This window comes from Manacus vitellinus, unplaced genomic scaffold (assembly GCF_001715985.3).
Source record: "Manacus vitellinus isolate BGI_N305 unplaced genomic scaffold, ASM171598v3 scaffold_19_pilon, whole genome shotgun sequence".
Classification (NCBI taxonomy): Eukaryota; Metazoa; Chordata; class Aves; order Passeriformes; family Pipridae; genus Manacus; species Manacus vitellinus.
In genome coordinates, this window is record NW_021939395.1 from 5,874,821 (window position 1) to 5,888,503 (window position 13,683).

Here is a 13,683-nt window from a genome sequence, read left to right on the forward strand (position 1 = left end):
ATTTTAACAAAGTAGAGTGATGGTGAGTGAACACACATGGGATAGTGTGGCCTGATAAGTTCCTGTTTGTTAGGCTGACAACTCTGGGCAGGCATCTTGCCTATTGCCAAGTGAAATGGATTTGCTGAAACCACATTTGTATGTTAGTTTACATTAATTATTGGTATTTTATGTGAACATGTTTCATTTTGTACTCCCAGCAGTCCAGAACAATTAGTGTGGTTAATGTAGTTCCCCTCATTATTTTCCAGTTGTAGTACAGCACTTGAGATTTTTCTGGATGTAGGCTGATAATATGTACCAGGTCTGCTGTATTTAGGTGATCTCTTGGAAGAAAACTCTCAGTTAAACTGCTAAAACTCCACTATCTTATTGTTTATTGGGATTCTGACTTCACACCTTCAGTGTCTGAAATGCATTCTCATGTACATGTGAAAGGCAAGTACTTTAAATAGTGTTATTTATGCTTATTTCAGGGGAGCCCATGAATAAGTTATAGGTATATAGCTAGTGATAGTTATACCAGTTATAAGAGCAATCTCAAAATACCAAAGGGCACTCCTGAAAGTTAGCAGAAAAGGACCCAAACAAAAGCTGAGTACATGGTTGTGTATCATCTGTCGTGTTTATAAAGCTCAAGAGCCATTTTGGCACTGCCACAGTCTGTGGGAGGTGTGTGGCACTCAGTGATTTTTCTAATTACCTTTGCACCAGGAAATCCCTGTTTGCTATAAATTGCTTTCTTTTTTTGTTAAACAGTGATGCAGTTTGGAAAAGGAAAGTCCTGTTACTATCGATTCCTGACCAAAGGCCAGCAGTGGATATGGCTGCAGACACACTACTACATCACCTACCACCAGTGGAATTCCAAGCCCGAGTTCATCGTTTGCACTCACCTGGTAGTTAGGTAGGACCAAGAACCAAACCCTTCACAGAGTGTGTCTCAGTGTTCAGCCATTACTTTTTCTAGTTCTGTTTTGTGTTAACCAAGTATTTGCTGTGCCTACTGACACATTAAGATGGTATGTAATTCCCTAAAACTGTTATGACAGGGAACATGTATTTTCATTACTCTTTTTCCTTTTTCATCAACCAGGCCAAAAACCTGGAAGCCACTGTTGGCCAAGTCTACCAGTGTGTTACGTTCCCCTTTTATCCCTAGTGATGACATGGCCATTGAAAGATTTAAAGCTGTTAAGAATCAGGTGGCTTTATGGTCATGAATGGGATCGTATATCTCCTACAAAACGTTTTGATCAGAGTTTTAAATATTTATGACTTGAAGTTAGCTGCTGGCTTGCAAGCCTTATTCCTCACCCCAAATCCAGCTCAAGATCCTCCCCTAGTGGAAAGCTGCTTACCCTGAGTTCCAACCCGTGCTGGAAGGCAGTGCATGTGTGGGATGCTCTGTGATATGAGCCTTCTGGAGGGGGATCTGCTTTATTACCACTACCATCATTACAGGCTCTGCAGTCCTGGGTACAGTGGGATGGGACACTGCTCTGTTGTTTCTGATCTGTGGAATTACTCACAGATTGCTAGGCTCTATGATGATGTTCCTTTAAGTACCTTGTATATTGAGAGAGTGTGAGTGCGTTGTGCAAAGCTTGGGACTCAATATGAAAACTTCACAGCGACCTGTATAGTAAGATAGTTACCACAGAGTAAACAATATCTAGACTGAAAAACTGGATTTGAAATGGGTTTTGGTTTTTTTGGGTTTTTTAGTTATGCAGAAGTTCGGGCTGAGAGAAGGCGAGATCTTGGCCTTGAAGAGTCATCAATTGAACTGGCATCCTCTTCTCTAAAGGTACCGTGTCCCTTCACAATTGAGTAAGAAGGTGTTTAAACCAAACCGAGTAGTCACTTACCAATCTTAGGAAAATACCTGTTATTGCTTCTCCTTTTTCTTTATTCCCATTTTGTTCCAAGCCTTCAGCTGGGTTATGACTCAGGCAGATCCTGAGAAGTTTTCCTCTGCATAGCTCTAAACTACCCAGCTTGGCTCAAGGCAGGCTGGATGAGCTTTGAGCAACCTGGTCTTAGTGGAAGGTGTCCCTGCCCTTAGCAGAGGGATTGGAACTAGATGATCTTTAAGGTCCCTTCCCACTCAGAGCATTCTCTGATTCCATAATAACTGCAAATTCAGCAGTTCAGTTTCTCTGTTCTGCTCCTTGTTATCTTTCTGAGACCATTACACAAACAACAGGTTAAACCTCCCTAGCTCAGAAGCAGAAAAGCAGAGCTGGAGATGGACGTTAGATTACTGTTCCTGTCACCCTTAGTAAGGTGCAGAGGATCCAAGTGCAGGGCAATATTACAGGGTACCTGTTTTGCTAGTGCCAAGCTGTCACTGATAATCAGATGAAGATTGGAAGTGAAGGGAAAACACTTATCCCAGATTTTAGTTCTACTGTTGGATCGCATCTGTTGGATTGTGACCAGAGCATTTACTTCTATGGCTTGAATCTGGCATCTCAACACACCTGCCCAGTTGACAAGGTCATTTTAATTACTTTTAAGTTCTTCCTCTCAGTAGTTTACAGATAAGACCACCAAAGTAATTTCAAGTGGATTGTTGTGCAGTTATCATTCCATTAGCTTCATTGATCTTCAAACATTACTCTGTGGGAGGTCAGGCTGTTCCCCTCTGTGCATGTGCTGCCTGGTTCCTGCCCAGAACAGCCTGCTGGGAGCCACTGCTCCCCAGGGAGCAGCAAGTGGGGTTACAGCTCCCAGCATCACCCTGTACCTGTCCCCCTCAGGAGACGTTTGCTGTAGGTTCTCCTGGGGCTGCAGCTGATGTCCCCATGCCACTGCTCCACATATCTTCCAGATCATCTCTCTCCATCTCTGCAATGGATAAAACCATTCCCCAGCCAGCCCCTCGGGCTGCCTTCTCTCATTCCCCCCTGCCACCACACCCCAGTGTGCCACAGCCAACCAGCTGTGACATTCCTGAAGAAATCCGGCAGAAAGGAGCTGACTATAAAAGCTTATTTCCTTTTGCCCACAGCTCTGTGGGCAGGGAAGCAGGAGAGTGGCACGCTGGAGCAGGGGACACGGGCAGGAATCCCCATGGCATTTGCCTGACACGTGGTGTGTCCCTTCCACTGCTGCTCACTGTCATCCGATGGGTGTCCCAGGCACCTCCCCAAGCCGGGGTGCCTCGGGCATGATTCTGAAGGTCGTGTCTACCTGAAGGCTTTAGGGTGAACAGAGTGAGCGGGATTTGGTGCTGCACACCCAGCCGGTTGTTTTTCTCTGCAAACAAATGGTCAGGGAGGTGGAGGTCCCCTCCAGTGCCATCCCCCCCCCCACTGACGATCTCACCGCTTGTGCTTCGCTCCCCGCAGAGCCACAGCAGCTACCTGGACGTGGGGCAGTGCGGCAGCAGCCAGGATGCCAGCCGGGAGGGAGTGTCCCTGTCATCCCACAGCTCCCGGCGCTCCTCGCACACCGCCCTCTCCGACTCCACGTGTAGGTGCCAGCGCGGCCGGGGACAGCCCAGCATGGGGGCAAGGAGTGGGCTGGAGGGCAGAGCAGCCTCCAAAATACTGAGGTTCTGCTGGAGGTGACCGAGCCGGGGTGGGAGGGAAATGCTCAGCACTGGGACCAACATACTGTGTCATAAAAAGTTACGGTGCAGCAACAGAGCCACGGCGACGTGCTGCCTCCTCCCTCTTAGCCCACTGCTGGTGTGAGAGCAGTGGTCCCTCGGTTTGTCACCAGCTGAGGGTCACGGCTGTTTGCTGTGGCTCAGAGGACAGGAGGTGGCTCGCTAGCTTGACTGAGCCCCGAATCTTACTGACAAAAGTTTTATTTTGGGATAATATAATTTTATTGTGGGGTGTCTGCTGCTAAATCCCTGCAGAAGGAGCTCAGAAGGATGCCTGCCTTGCTGGCAGCTTCATCCCAGCTCCTGCGAGTGCCACCCCTGCCCTGGGAGTGACAGTGAGGTAACCACAGTGCCCGTGCAGGGCTGTGTGTAGGAAACAACTCAGGAGACTTTTCTTGAAATACTTGCCATGGGGACAGTGGGAATCTCATCTGGAGACACCCATGGAGGGCAGACTGAGACATGAGGTTGGCATCAGAATGGACCCCAATGAGTCGGGCAGGAAGCCAGAGGGACCACAGAGGGGCAGTTTGGGGACCCGCTTTGGCAGCGCTTGGGTCACTGTTCATCTGTACATGCAGAACTCAGGCTCAGCCAGGGTACCCAGGCACAGGGCTGCTGTATCATGGTGAACTGTCTCTTTTCCAGCCACGTCATCCATGCGGCGCACGGACACCAGCACTCCCACCCGGCCGTCAGTGCCCGGGGGTCAGGCAGAGAAGGCAGCCCTGCGGCTGGCATCAGTCGGAAGCACTCAGGTCAGTGGTCCTGGCAAGGAAAAGCCTTTCTGAGGCTGTTAAAGAAACCTTGATCTTTCCCTCAAAGATGCTGGATCCCCTGCTCTGAGTGTGCTGGGATGTCTCAGGGCTGTGGGGAGCAGCACTGGCTGGCAGAGCCAGTGGAGGGATGCCAGAGGCTCCTCTGCTTCCTCCTTTCAGGATTCATTTTGCTCCTCCAGGCTAAATGGCTTCTCACGCCACCAACCTGTTTTTCTTGGGGTTTGTACACATGAAATGGCCTTTATCCAAAATAGATGCTGACACTAAGGACTTGCAATTAGCAGGGGCATGCAGGAGCTTAAATTCTCCCTTCAGAGTGATTCTCAGACCTGCACATGGAGTTGTCTAATTCCCTGCACTTGTTCATCCCTGGTATGGGCGGGTACAGCACCAGCTCTATGCTGGAGGTGCTATGGACCTACAGTAAGGCAAAGTTTTCATTTCTAGGCCATAGCCACTCCTCAAGCCCCTGGTGAACACCTCCCTCAGCACCCTGTGGCTCAGCTGGCAGTCCCCTCCCAGCACCCTGTGATGGTACGTGGTTTATCTTTATTAAGTGCAGTGGTGTGACCAGTCACTGGGGCAGCCTTGGTGGCTCTGATTCACTACCCACCTCCTTGCTTGCTCGTCCCAGAGCGGGGACAAGGTTTCTGTGCCCTTTCTGTTGCTGTTACTAAGATTTACCTGAAACCAAATTATTGCAACCTCTTAATTTCAGTGAGCAGACAGAGCAGGTGGGACACCCAAGGAAGTAGTGCAGAAGTTTTATACTTGTCAACTGATTACAGGCTGATACAATGATGAAGTTTTATTCCCCTGGGGATACCATGAAAGATTTGAGTTAGGCCAGAAAGAGAAAAAACAAAAACCACAAGAAAAATGTGGGAGTCATAAATCATAACAGTGAGATCCATCCTCACAGAGCTTTGATGTCAGTGTAGTAAATGTTCAGACTATAAAGCAGGAATTGAAGATGGCCAGCATAGGTGTGAAGGATGGACCCCCAGGTGGGATTGCAGTGTAACTTGGGCCTGACATTTGACAAATACCATCAGCAGCACAACTGAAAGCCCGGCCAGGAGGTGTAGCAAGGGTTTGGATGCGGTGGCCCAAAACCAGCAGGGTGTTACCTGTGTATAAACACAGAAATTTATTAGACCAGCACCTGGAGGGAGGCACTGAGTGTGAGCCAGATGTGTTCCTGCTCTGGAACTACAGTGGTACTTTGTTTAAATATGCAATTGTCATTTTTTGTCAGCACCATCTTTTCTACAGAAAAAACTGAAAAGCAGTCATTTTTCTGCAGCCAACATCACGTATGAATGTCAGTAGCAGACTGGTCCTACCCTGTGATCCTTTTTTCTGTTATCTGCAGCCCGTGTACCACTTCCCAACCCAGCTGGGGATGATGCATCAGCTGAAAGAGCAGCTGGAGGAGAGGACTCGCATACTGCAAGCTGACATCAAGACTCAGCAAGAAGAACTCCACGTCATCAAGGAGCAGCTCCAGTTAGTGCAGGACTCCAACCTGCAGGTACTTGCTGTCCCAGGGACTCCCAAACTCACCAGCCATTTGCTTTTCCTTTGAGCACACAGATCAGTAACAAAGTTGTCTGTGGTGAAAGCATTAGGAAATGAACTCTGGACAAATTGGTAATTTGGTCTCAGGCGTGGGAGTGGTGTCTCCAGAGAGCTGAGTGACATCAGTACGTGGCTAAGTATTGAATCAGTAATATTCATGATTTACAGAAAAAGCAATCCCAAATTAATCCCAAGTCCTCTCTGTACAAAAAGTTTGGTGGTTCAGTATCTGATCAGTGCTGCTGGATCCTTTGTGCCACTCCTGAAAAACAGCAAACACAATGGATCTGGAATGGTCATGGCCCTGAATAAATATTTGACCCAAGCTAACATTTGATTTTCTGTTACTCCTGGTTCACTTTGCCCCCGGATGTAGAGATGCTGCTGCTGCAGTGTTATTTCTCCCAGGCAGTACCACCAACAACTCATGTGTCTCTTTTACTTTAAGATGCTGATGCAGCAGCCAATCCCCGTGGTCTTTAACAACGTGCAGCACCCGAGCCCCAGGAGGCCACCGCCCCAGGGGACACCCAGGCAGAGCACAGCCAAGAAGTCACAACAACCAGGCCTCATGGGGACGAAGCACTACTGCAGCAGCCACCTGCCCTCACCGCGCCAGTTCCTCAGGGACCCCCACAGCACGGCCACCCAGGTCACTGCCTGCTTCCTTGTCTTCATCATTCCCATTCCTGGCTTTTAAATATTTGCCTGCCTTTTAAATATTTGCCCTCCCCCTCATGGTCCCGTGCATCCCCTCTGTGTTGGTTTTTCTGCGTTGCTGGCATTACAGAATTTGTGTTGAGAGTCAGTTGTGAATAATGTCATTCAACAGTAAAAGTAAAAACCAGGTAGCCAAAAAGCATTTGAACTCGGGGACTGCTGGGCCCTCCTGGTGACCCTGGGGAGGAACTGAGTGGGAAGTGTGGGCTCTCAGTCACTTGTGTTCATGATTGCAACACAATGCTCGTTTGTAGCCACTGAGAGTTGTGGCTTCACAACACAGGAACATAGGCATCGTTTGGAAAGATTAGTTTTCCTCTGCCCGAAGAGTCTTGGAAAGCAGGTTTGAAAAACAGTTTTGTCATCACTAGACCTAAATCCACTATTAAGATGGTCATTTCCCCTTGAGAAAGACTTGAATTCTCCAAAAGCAAAAAAGGCTTTCTGAGCTCTTTTTGCTGCTCTAAAGGACAGATGAGAAGCTTTCCTTGGGGACTTTGAATTTACACTTCCCCTCTTAAGCTGTTCTCCTCCCCCTCAATCCTTTTGTACTCTGATTTCTCAAGGGACTGTCTGTCTCTGCTGCTGGCAATGCCAGCACCTGCCCTGCAGGGACAATAAATGCCAATGGGTTGGCTGTCCTGAAAAGATAGGCTGTTTCTACTGCTGTGTTCAGGAACAATGTCCTATTGTTCCTTCCCCTTTTTCCATCTGCACACTGTAAGCACTTATTTAAACCTTCTGTTAGGGAGCTTTAAAACTTACATGGGTGTCTCTGTTTCAGGTACAGCAGCAGCAGCAGCACCTAATGAGAGGAAGCCAAGGCCAGCAAGCGTGTCTGCCAGGGCAGGCAAGCATTTCAGTGCCCCTCTACAACAACCCCATGGTGTTCTCACAAACACACCCCATTGCAGTGGCTGCACAGATGCCACCTGACAGCAGCGAGAGGCAACCACAGTCTGAGTACAGCCAGGACAGGAGCCTCAGGTACCCACAGCCCTGCCTTCCAAGTAGCTCAGTAAGCTTTGGACATCTGCTGCTGTTAGAGGAGTAAACAGGAAAAACTAGTCTTTCCCAAACCTGTGTCTTGTGTGTTCTGAAGCTCTAGAGTGCCTTTTCTCCAGGCAGGACAAGTGCTGTGGCAATGCCTTTTTTTTATATGCTACTGGAAACATCATATAAAACATATACAACTGTCCCAAACTATTCAACTACCTTTCAGAGAGACAGGGCCTACAAGATCCAGCTGTTCCAAAATATTGTTTAAGGAAACAGGATAAACCGTAGAGGTCTCATCATCTATAAAATGTATTTCTCACATGAAAAATGTAGCAAATTTCAGCTCACCTCGGCAAGTCCATTAGAATCATATAATCACAGAAAGGTTTGGGTTGGGAGGGATCTTAAAGAGCATGTAGGGACCCTTATGCCATGGCAGGGACACCTTGCACTAGACCAGGTGGGTCAGAGCCCTGTCCAGTCTGGCCTTGAACACTTCCAGGGGTGGGGCACCCACAGTTCTGTTGGGCTTCACCACTGTCACAGGGAAGAATTTCTTCTTAAGATCTAATCTAACCTTGCCCTTTGTCAATTTAAAGCCATTCTCCCCTTGTCCTGTCACTATTTGCCTTTGTAGAAAGCCCCTTCAGGCACTGGAAGGCACTCAAAAGTCTCCCTGGAGCCTTCTCCAGGCTGAACAACCCCAACTCTCTCAGCCTGTCTCCATAGGAGAGACGTGATGTCATAAGAAGCATCTTGTTCCATTAGCTAGTTTTCAAGGCAGTGGTTTGTCTGCTTTCATGGAGAATTTTCAGGGATTTGTTTCTAGAGACTGACAGGAGCTTGAATCTCCCTTCCCTGACCATCCTCTGTTTTGTTTCACTGCAGGATGCTGTTGGATCAATCCATCCAAGCCATGATGCCTGCAGCCAACAGCAGTGGCCAGGCTGTACAGAGCAGTGCCAGCAGGCAGCAAGGAAAGTGAGTCTTTGCTGGCCCTTGTTTTCCTGCAGTGTTTTAGCAGAGGACTTTATGGCATTAAAAATAACTTGGCAAAACTTGTACCTGATCACGCAAACACGAACAGTCTCAGTCTGAAATGAAGCAAAAGTTCAACTGGTTAGGAGAAAAAGTAATGAGAATATTTTTTAACTACAAAAAACTTTATGATAAATAAAGTGCTTTGGAAAAAAAGAATCAACCGTTCTCTGGCTTTTGCAAATCATAAAATGCCTAACCAAGACATGGAGATGTACAGCCTTAAAAACCTTCATTTTCTGCATTTCCAGTCCGTGTTTGGTGGGGAGGGGGAAATCTGGGGCCTGTTGTTGCCAGGATCTGTGTGGTTTGACAATCCCTGCTCCAGTCTGGTTCCTGCACCACCTGGACTCCTCAGTGCCTATTCTAGTGGTGGGTCTGGGTTTGGGTTCTTACACCTGATTTTCCTCCTCGTGGCAGATTCGTTGTGGAGCAGCAGACCCTGCCTCCCCCAGCACAGGTACAGCCAGTCACCTGTAGCACCGTCCGACCTCCAGCCCCATCGCCCATTTTCTCCCCATCTCTGATGATCCCACACACCAGCTTCACATCCCACCAGGCCAACACGCCGGTTCATCTCCACCAGTGGCCACAGCAACAGGCTGCACAGCACCGTCTCTACCTTCAGGTATTGGAGCGCAGGTTTCTGAGGAGGCACAGGGTTTGGGGTCGGTTGGGGTGTTTTTTTTGAAGGAATGGGGCTTACTTACCTGATCAAACTTGATCAGTGCACTTGCACATCCTCCATTCCCGTTGTATCTGCACATAGCCACGTGCTCAGCCTTTCTAGGCTGCACCTGCTCAAGGCCGTTATTTTCCCACACACTCAGTTATCACCTAGTGTTCAGTTTTTAAAACACAGCTTTTCATACAGAGGAGCTCTAGTGGGAAGCTTACTGTAGACATGAAACATGATGAGAGAGAAGCTGTTTTTAAAACATGCCTCTTACTGTTATGTCTCAGCAGGGCAAGGTTTTTACCAGCTGCTATCATGGCTTCTGTTTTAATAAATGGGTATTTCACAACACAAATCTCTGGAGAAGGTGATTTTGGTTTTTCAGCACAGTTTTCATCAGTGTATGCTGAACCAGTGATGCTGCCAAGGAGAGGGGTTGTTGAAACTAGTCATTAATTATTAACACACTCTACCAGCCTTGCCTGGTTGGCAGAGGTAAGTTACAGTCCTCCAGGCAAAGATGGCAGAAAAGAAAGCAGCAGGAGCTGAAAGCAGCCACACAGCAGGACTGGATTTATAGTGAGAAGTGAATTGTTGTTGTCAGCAAATGTGGGCATGAGCCATCCCCACTTTGGGTACATGTCCTCATGAGCTGCACTGACTGAGGTCCAGAGGACCAGCAATAGGGATGGCAGAATGATGATGCTGGGACAGATAAGTAGCTCCAGGGCAACAGAAAACCAGGCTTTGGTATCACAATGCCTTTCTTAGGGGGTTAACCAGTAAGTCCCCGTCTTTGGGATACCAGCCACAGGGTCACATGGCTGAGGTCACTCTACAGCCTCTTCATTGCTTGCCTGAAGGTCCTTCCCATGGAATATGAAAGTTGCACATCCTGCACATTTTACCATGCATCTAAGTAGCTTTTGAAGGTCTCCATTCCTGCTGGGCCCTCCATGGGGATGGTGGGACAGATGGGTTCTGCTTCCCCTCCGTACTCTCTGTCATTGTTAGTTGTGCTGACAGCAGCAGCATCCCGAGGGATAAAACTCGTACCCTCAGTGGGTAGAGGTTACCTTTAGGACTTCATACACACACTCCTGGGTATGAGTCTCAGCACTGGCCCTGCAGCAAGAGAGGGAATGGCTGGATGATGGGGCAGGTCTGATATCTCAGATTTGTGTCTCCCAACAGATGCAAGGTCCTGAGCTGGTGCCCGGGGGTCCAACGCAGCGCATCTTCCAGCCACCCCACGCTCCACAGCAGAACCCCCTGAGCTACTTCCTCCACCCACAGCAGCAGAGCCACCACGCACAGGGCCAGCCCTGCAACCTGCCTGACCTGCCCGAGATGCAGCTGCCCTGAATGTTGGCTCTGGGAGGCAGGGACCACGTGGCTGCAGCTGCTCAGCACCCCGGGCGCACGCAGGGGAGAGCGCGGTGCCGTCAGAGCACGGGACAGGTGAGGTCGGGCTCTGTGGGAAGGTGGTGGCTGGAGGAACAGTCCCCAGTGGGGATGGATGGCTCCAGGAGCACCCTATCCGTTGGGATTTCCATGCAGCCAGTCCATAATACTGCTCTGGCAGCTGTTTGTGCCCTGGCCTAGCACCGTGGTGCAACTGGAGGCAGTGGCTTTCTGGCTGCAGGGAGGTCAGTTATCAGGTCGCCTTGAAGCTTGGTTTGCAATGGAGAAAACCCTTTTCCATTCAGGACTTCAGTGCTGAAAGTCACTGTGAATTTAAGCCCAGCATTTGAAGCACATAGACAGACTGTACTGGTCCACAGGACGCCGTTGGATTACCGTGTACATAACTCGTTTTGCTGTAGTAGGTCCATTGTGGATTTTTTGTCCCCTTTTTTCTATACCTCAGTCCCACAGTTTTTTGTTTTCCAGGAGATTGGATAATGCTGCTAATTTACATAACACCACTTTTGCCTGAATTTCTTACTGTTATACCAGCTCACATCGCAGCTAGTACAATATTTGTCATGTTTTATTTTTGGTTAACAAGTGCATAGAAATTTATAGGGTTTTTACTCCCTGTAGCCAAATATTTTTCAGGTTACAGACAAAGAATCCTTACTCCTTCTATTTCTGTTTTTTTTTGTTTCATTTAGAGTGACGTAGTTGTGTATGTTTCTATACATAAAAACAAACAAACATGCATAGACTGGCATATGACAGCAAACTTTCTGGTTTTGCTAGGTCATGTTTCAATTTGGCACACCCAAAATGTATGATCACAACACAGGCGATGTTACAAGCCCATAGGGTCAGCAATAAATTGTATTTTTGTAAATTGTCACTTTTTAACTATAAGTTTATATTTATGAATTGAAAAACAAGTTTATTCCTCAGTGGGTGTATAGTTAAGTGTCCCTACTGTTTGTGTCTTTCCAAAGGAAAAATGAAAATGTACATTTTTGAGGCATTAGTAGCTGAGTACTACCTATGGGCACTGTTAGAGGCCAAAAGCAGGAGATGGGTTAGGCCATTACTTTGCAAAATAATGATTAGTTAGGACCAAGTCCATCTAGCAGTAAAGGTCCACCTGACAGTCAGAGCAAAGTTTAGGGAGGGGTTAGTTTGAAATGTCAAAACCAAGCAAACCGTGCTTTTTTTTTTTTTGCCTTTTTTTTGGCATTTGTTTCCTTTTTTATCTTGTGCAAGCTGCTTGCTTGGCTCTTTGTAGCACTGCAGCAGGTGGACACTGTTACTGGTGTTACTGGTGGAGCAGCCTTTGGCACAAGCAGCCCTGTGTTTCAAGAAAAAGGGGAAAGTGGGAACGTGTCAAAGCAATAGCTACAGCTAATGGTACCTTGAGCTCTCCAATGCCATAAGCACAGATCTGTTATAGCTCTATCTATGTAATTGTAGCTGTAGCTGTATGTCTATAGCTGGCTCACTTGCCCCCAGAAGCCACGCATTTTCTGTGCTGCAGCACTGGGAGGATTTTGTTAACTTTGGGCCCAGGCTGAGCTTGGGGGGCAGAAGAACAGGACTGTTTCAACGTGGGTGAACAAGGCTGTGGCAGCCAGAGTCTCCTGGAGAACTCAGGAGTGAAACAGAAGTGTGACAGCTCTGCCTCAGACAGGATTTTGGCTGCAGCCTCCCTGCTGCCTGGTGGGGTCCAGCAGGGCTCCCCCAGCCCCTGTACACCAGAGGCTGTTCCCCAGCAATTTTTCTCGGGAAGGGAATGTGTTTCTTCTGTGCCACATTGCCTGGGGTGATGATGGTGGGAGGACAGGCTGCTGGAGCAGGGGCCAGCCAGGAGCTTTCAGGGGGCCGATGCAAGGCACTAACCAGGGTTGTGCCTTGTCAGCTCAGTCCCTGGCTGGGCCCCAGCCCAGCCAGAACATGCAGCCCTGGACAATGGGCAGCAGAGCAGCTGCCCTCAGACACAGCCTGAACCAGCCCCTTCATTTCAAACCACAACAACAAATTCTGGCTACAGCAGAGCCACGAGCCAGAGCCACGGCACTGCTGGTAGTGGGATGTGGAGCACCTGCCTTTGCAGAACAACCTGGAGCTGAAATAATAACACGTCATCCCTTGGCTCTTAGAGCCCAAGCCCTGGAGAGAGCAGGGGGGATTTCCTGCCCTGGCATTTGTGCTGCAACAAGGGCCAGCACAGAGCCCTTGGGGTAGATAACTTTATTTTTTTTTTCAAAGCACTATGACTTTTAGAGTCTCCCTCTCCTCAAGACAGCGGGATTGCTCATGAGGCTGTGGCAGGAGGGCGTTGTATTTTTGGGAGTTGTTTGGGGGTTTTTCCCACCATAACCTTGGAACGTAATGTCAGAGGGGAGGCAAACATACACGTGTGTTAGGGGTCCACCACTGTACAGTTAGTGGCTCAGGGTGGCTTGCAAGAGGGAAAGGTCGAGCATCTTCCTGGCTTGCCCATTAAACCTGCATCATCCCAGTCCACCACCATGGCTGGTGTGCAGTGTCCCAGCCACCTATGGCAGGTGCCAGTCTCAGAGGTGGTGGTGGTTGGGGTCAAGGGCTTGGGGAGTGTATTTTTTTAACAGTGCTTGGTAGGGAGGCAGCTGAGGCAGAGCAGTTTTCCAGCACTGCTGTGGCTTTGACAGCGAGTGAAAGAAGAGGGTTGGGAAGGGGTTTGGGGGAGGTGGGGGGTGGTGGGTGTGCCGGATGGGGCCGTGCCATAGGCACAGCCCTTCTGATGGCAGGGAGGGCTGGAGGGGCACTGTGCCCCTGCTTGCAGCCTCTCAGCGAGGAGCACAGGAGCTTTGTGAGGATGTTTACAT

General features: G+C 48.7%; 1 protein-coding gene across 1 annotated transcript in view; it reads left to right on the plus strand.

The window, feature by feature from the left end:
- PASD1 (PAS domain containing repressor 1) overlaps nt 1-13,364 on the plus strand; it is a 52,533-nt gene extending 39,169 nt beyond the window's left edge. Inside the window, exons 11-21 of the mRNA XM_018070852.1 lie at nt 760-907; nt 1,729-1,810; nt 3,357-3,480; nt 4,268-4,377; nt 4,846-4,932; nt 5,774-5,932; nt 6,428-6,637; nt 7,484-7,686; nt 8,587-8,679; nt 9,157-9,364; nt 10,607-13,364. Coding sequence (XP_017926341.1) covers nt 760-907; nt 1,729-1,810; nt 3,357-3,480; nt 4,268-4,377; nt 4,846-4,932; nt 5,774-5,932; nt 6,428-6,637; nt 7,484-7,686; nt 8,587-8,679; nt 9,157-9,364; nt 10,607-10,777 — 1,595 coding nt within the window. The 3' untranslated portion in view covers nt 10,778-13,364. The remainder of the gene's footprint in view (nt 1-759; nt 908-1,728; nt 1,811-3,356; nt 3,481-4,267; nt 4,378-4,845; nt 4,933-5,773; nt 5,933-6,427; nt 6,638-7,483; nt 7,687-8,586; nt 8,680-9,156; nt 9,365-10,606) is intronic.
- The last annotated feature ends 319 nt before the right edge of the window (nt 13,365-13,683 follow it).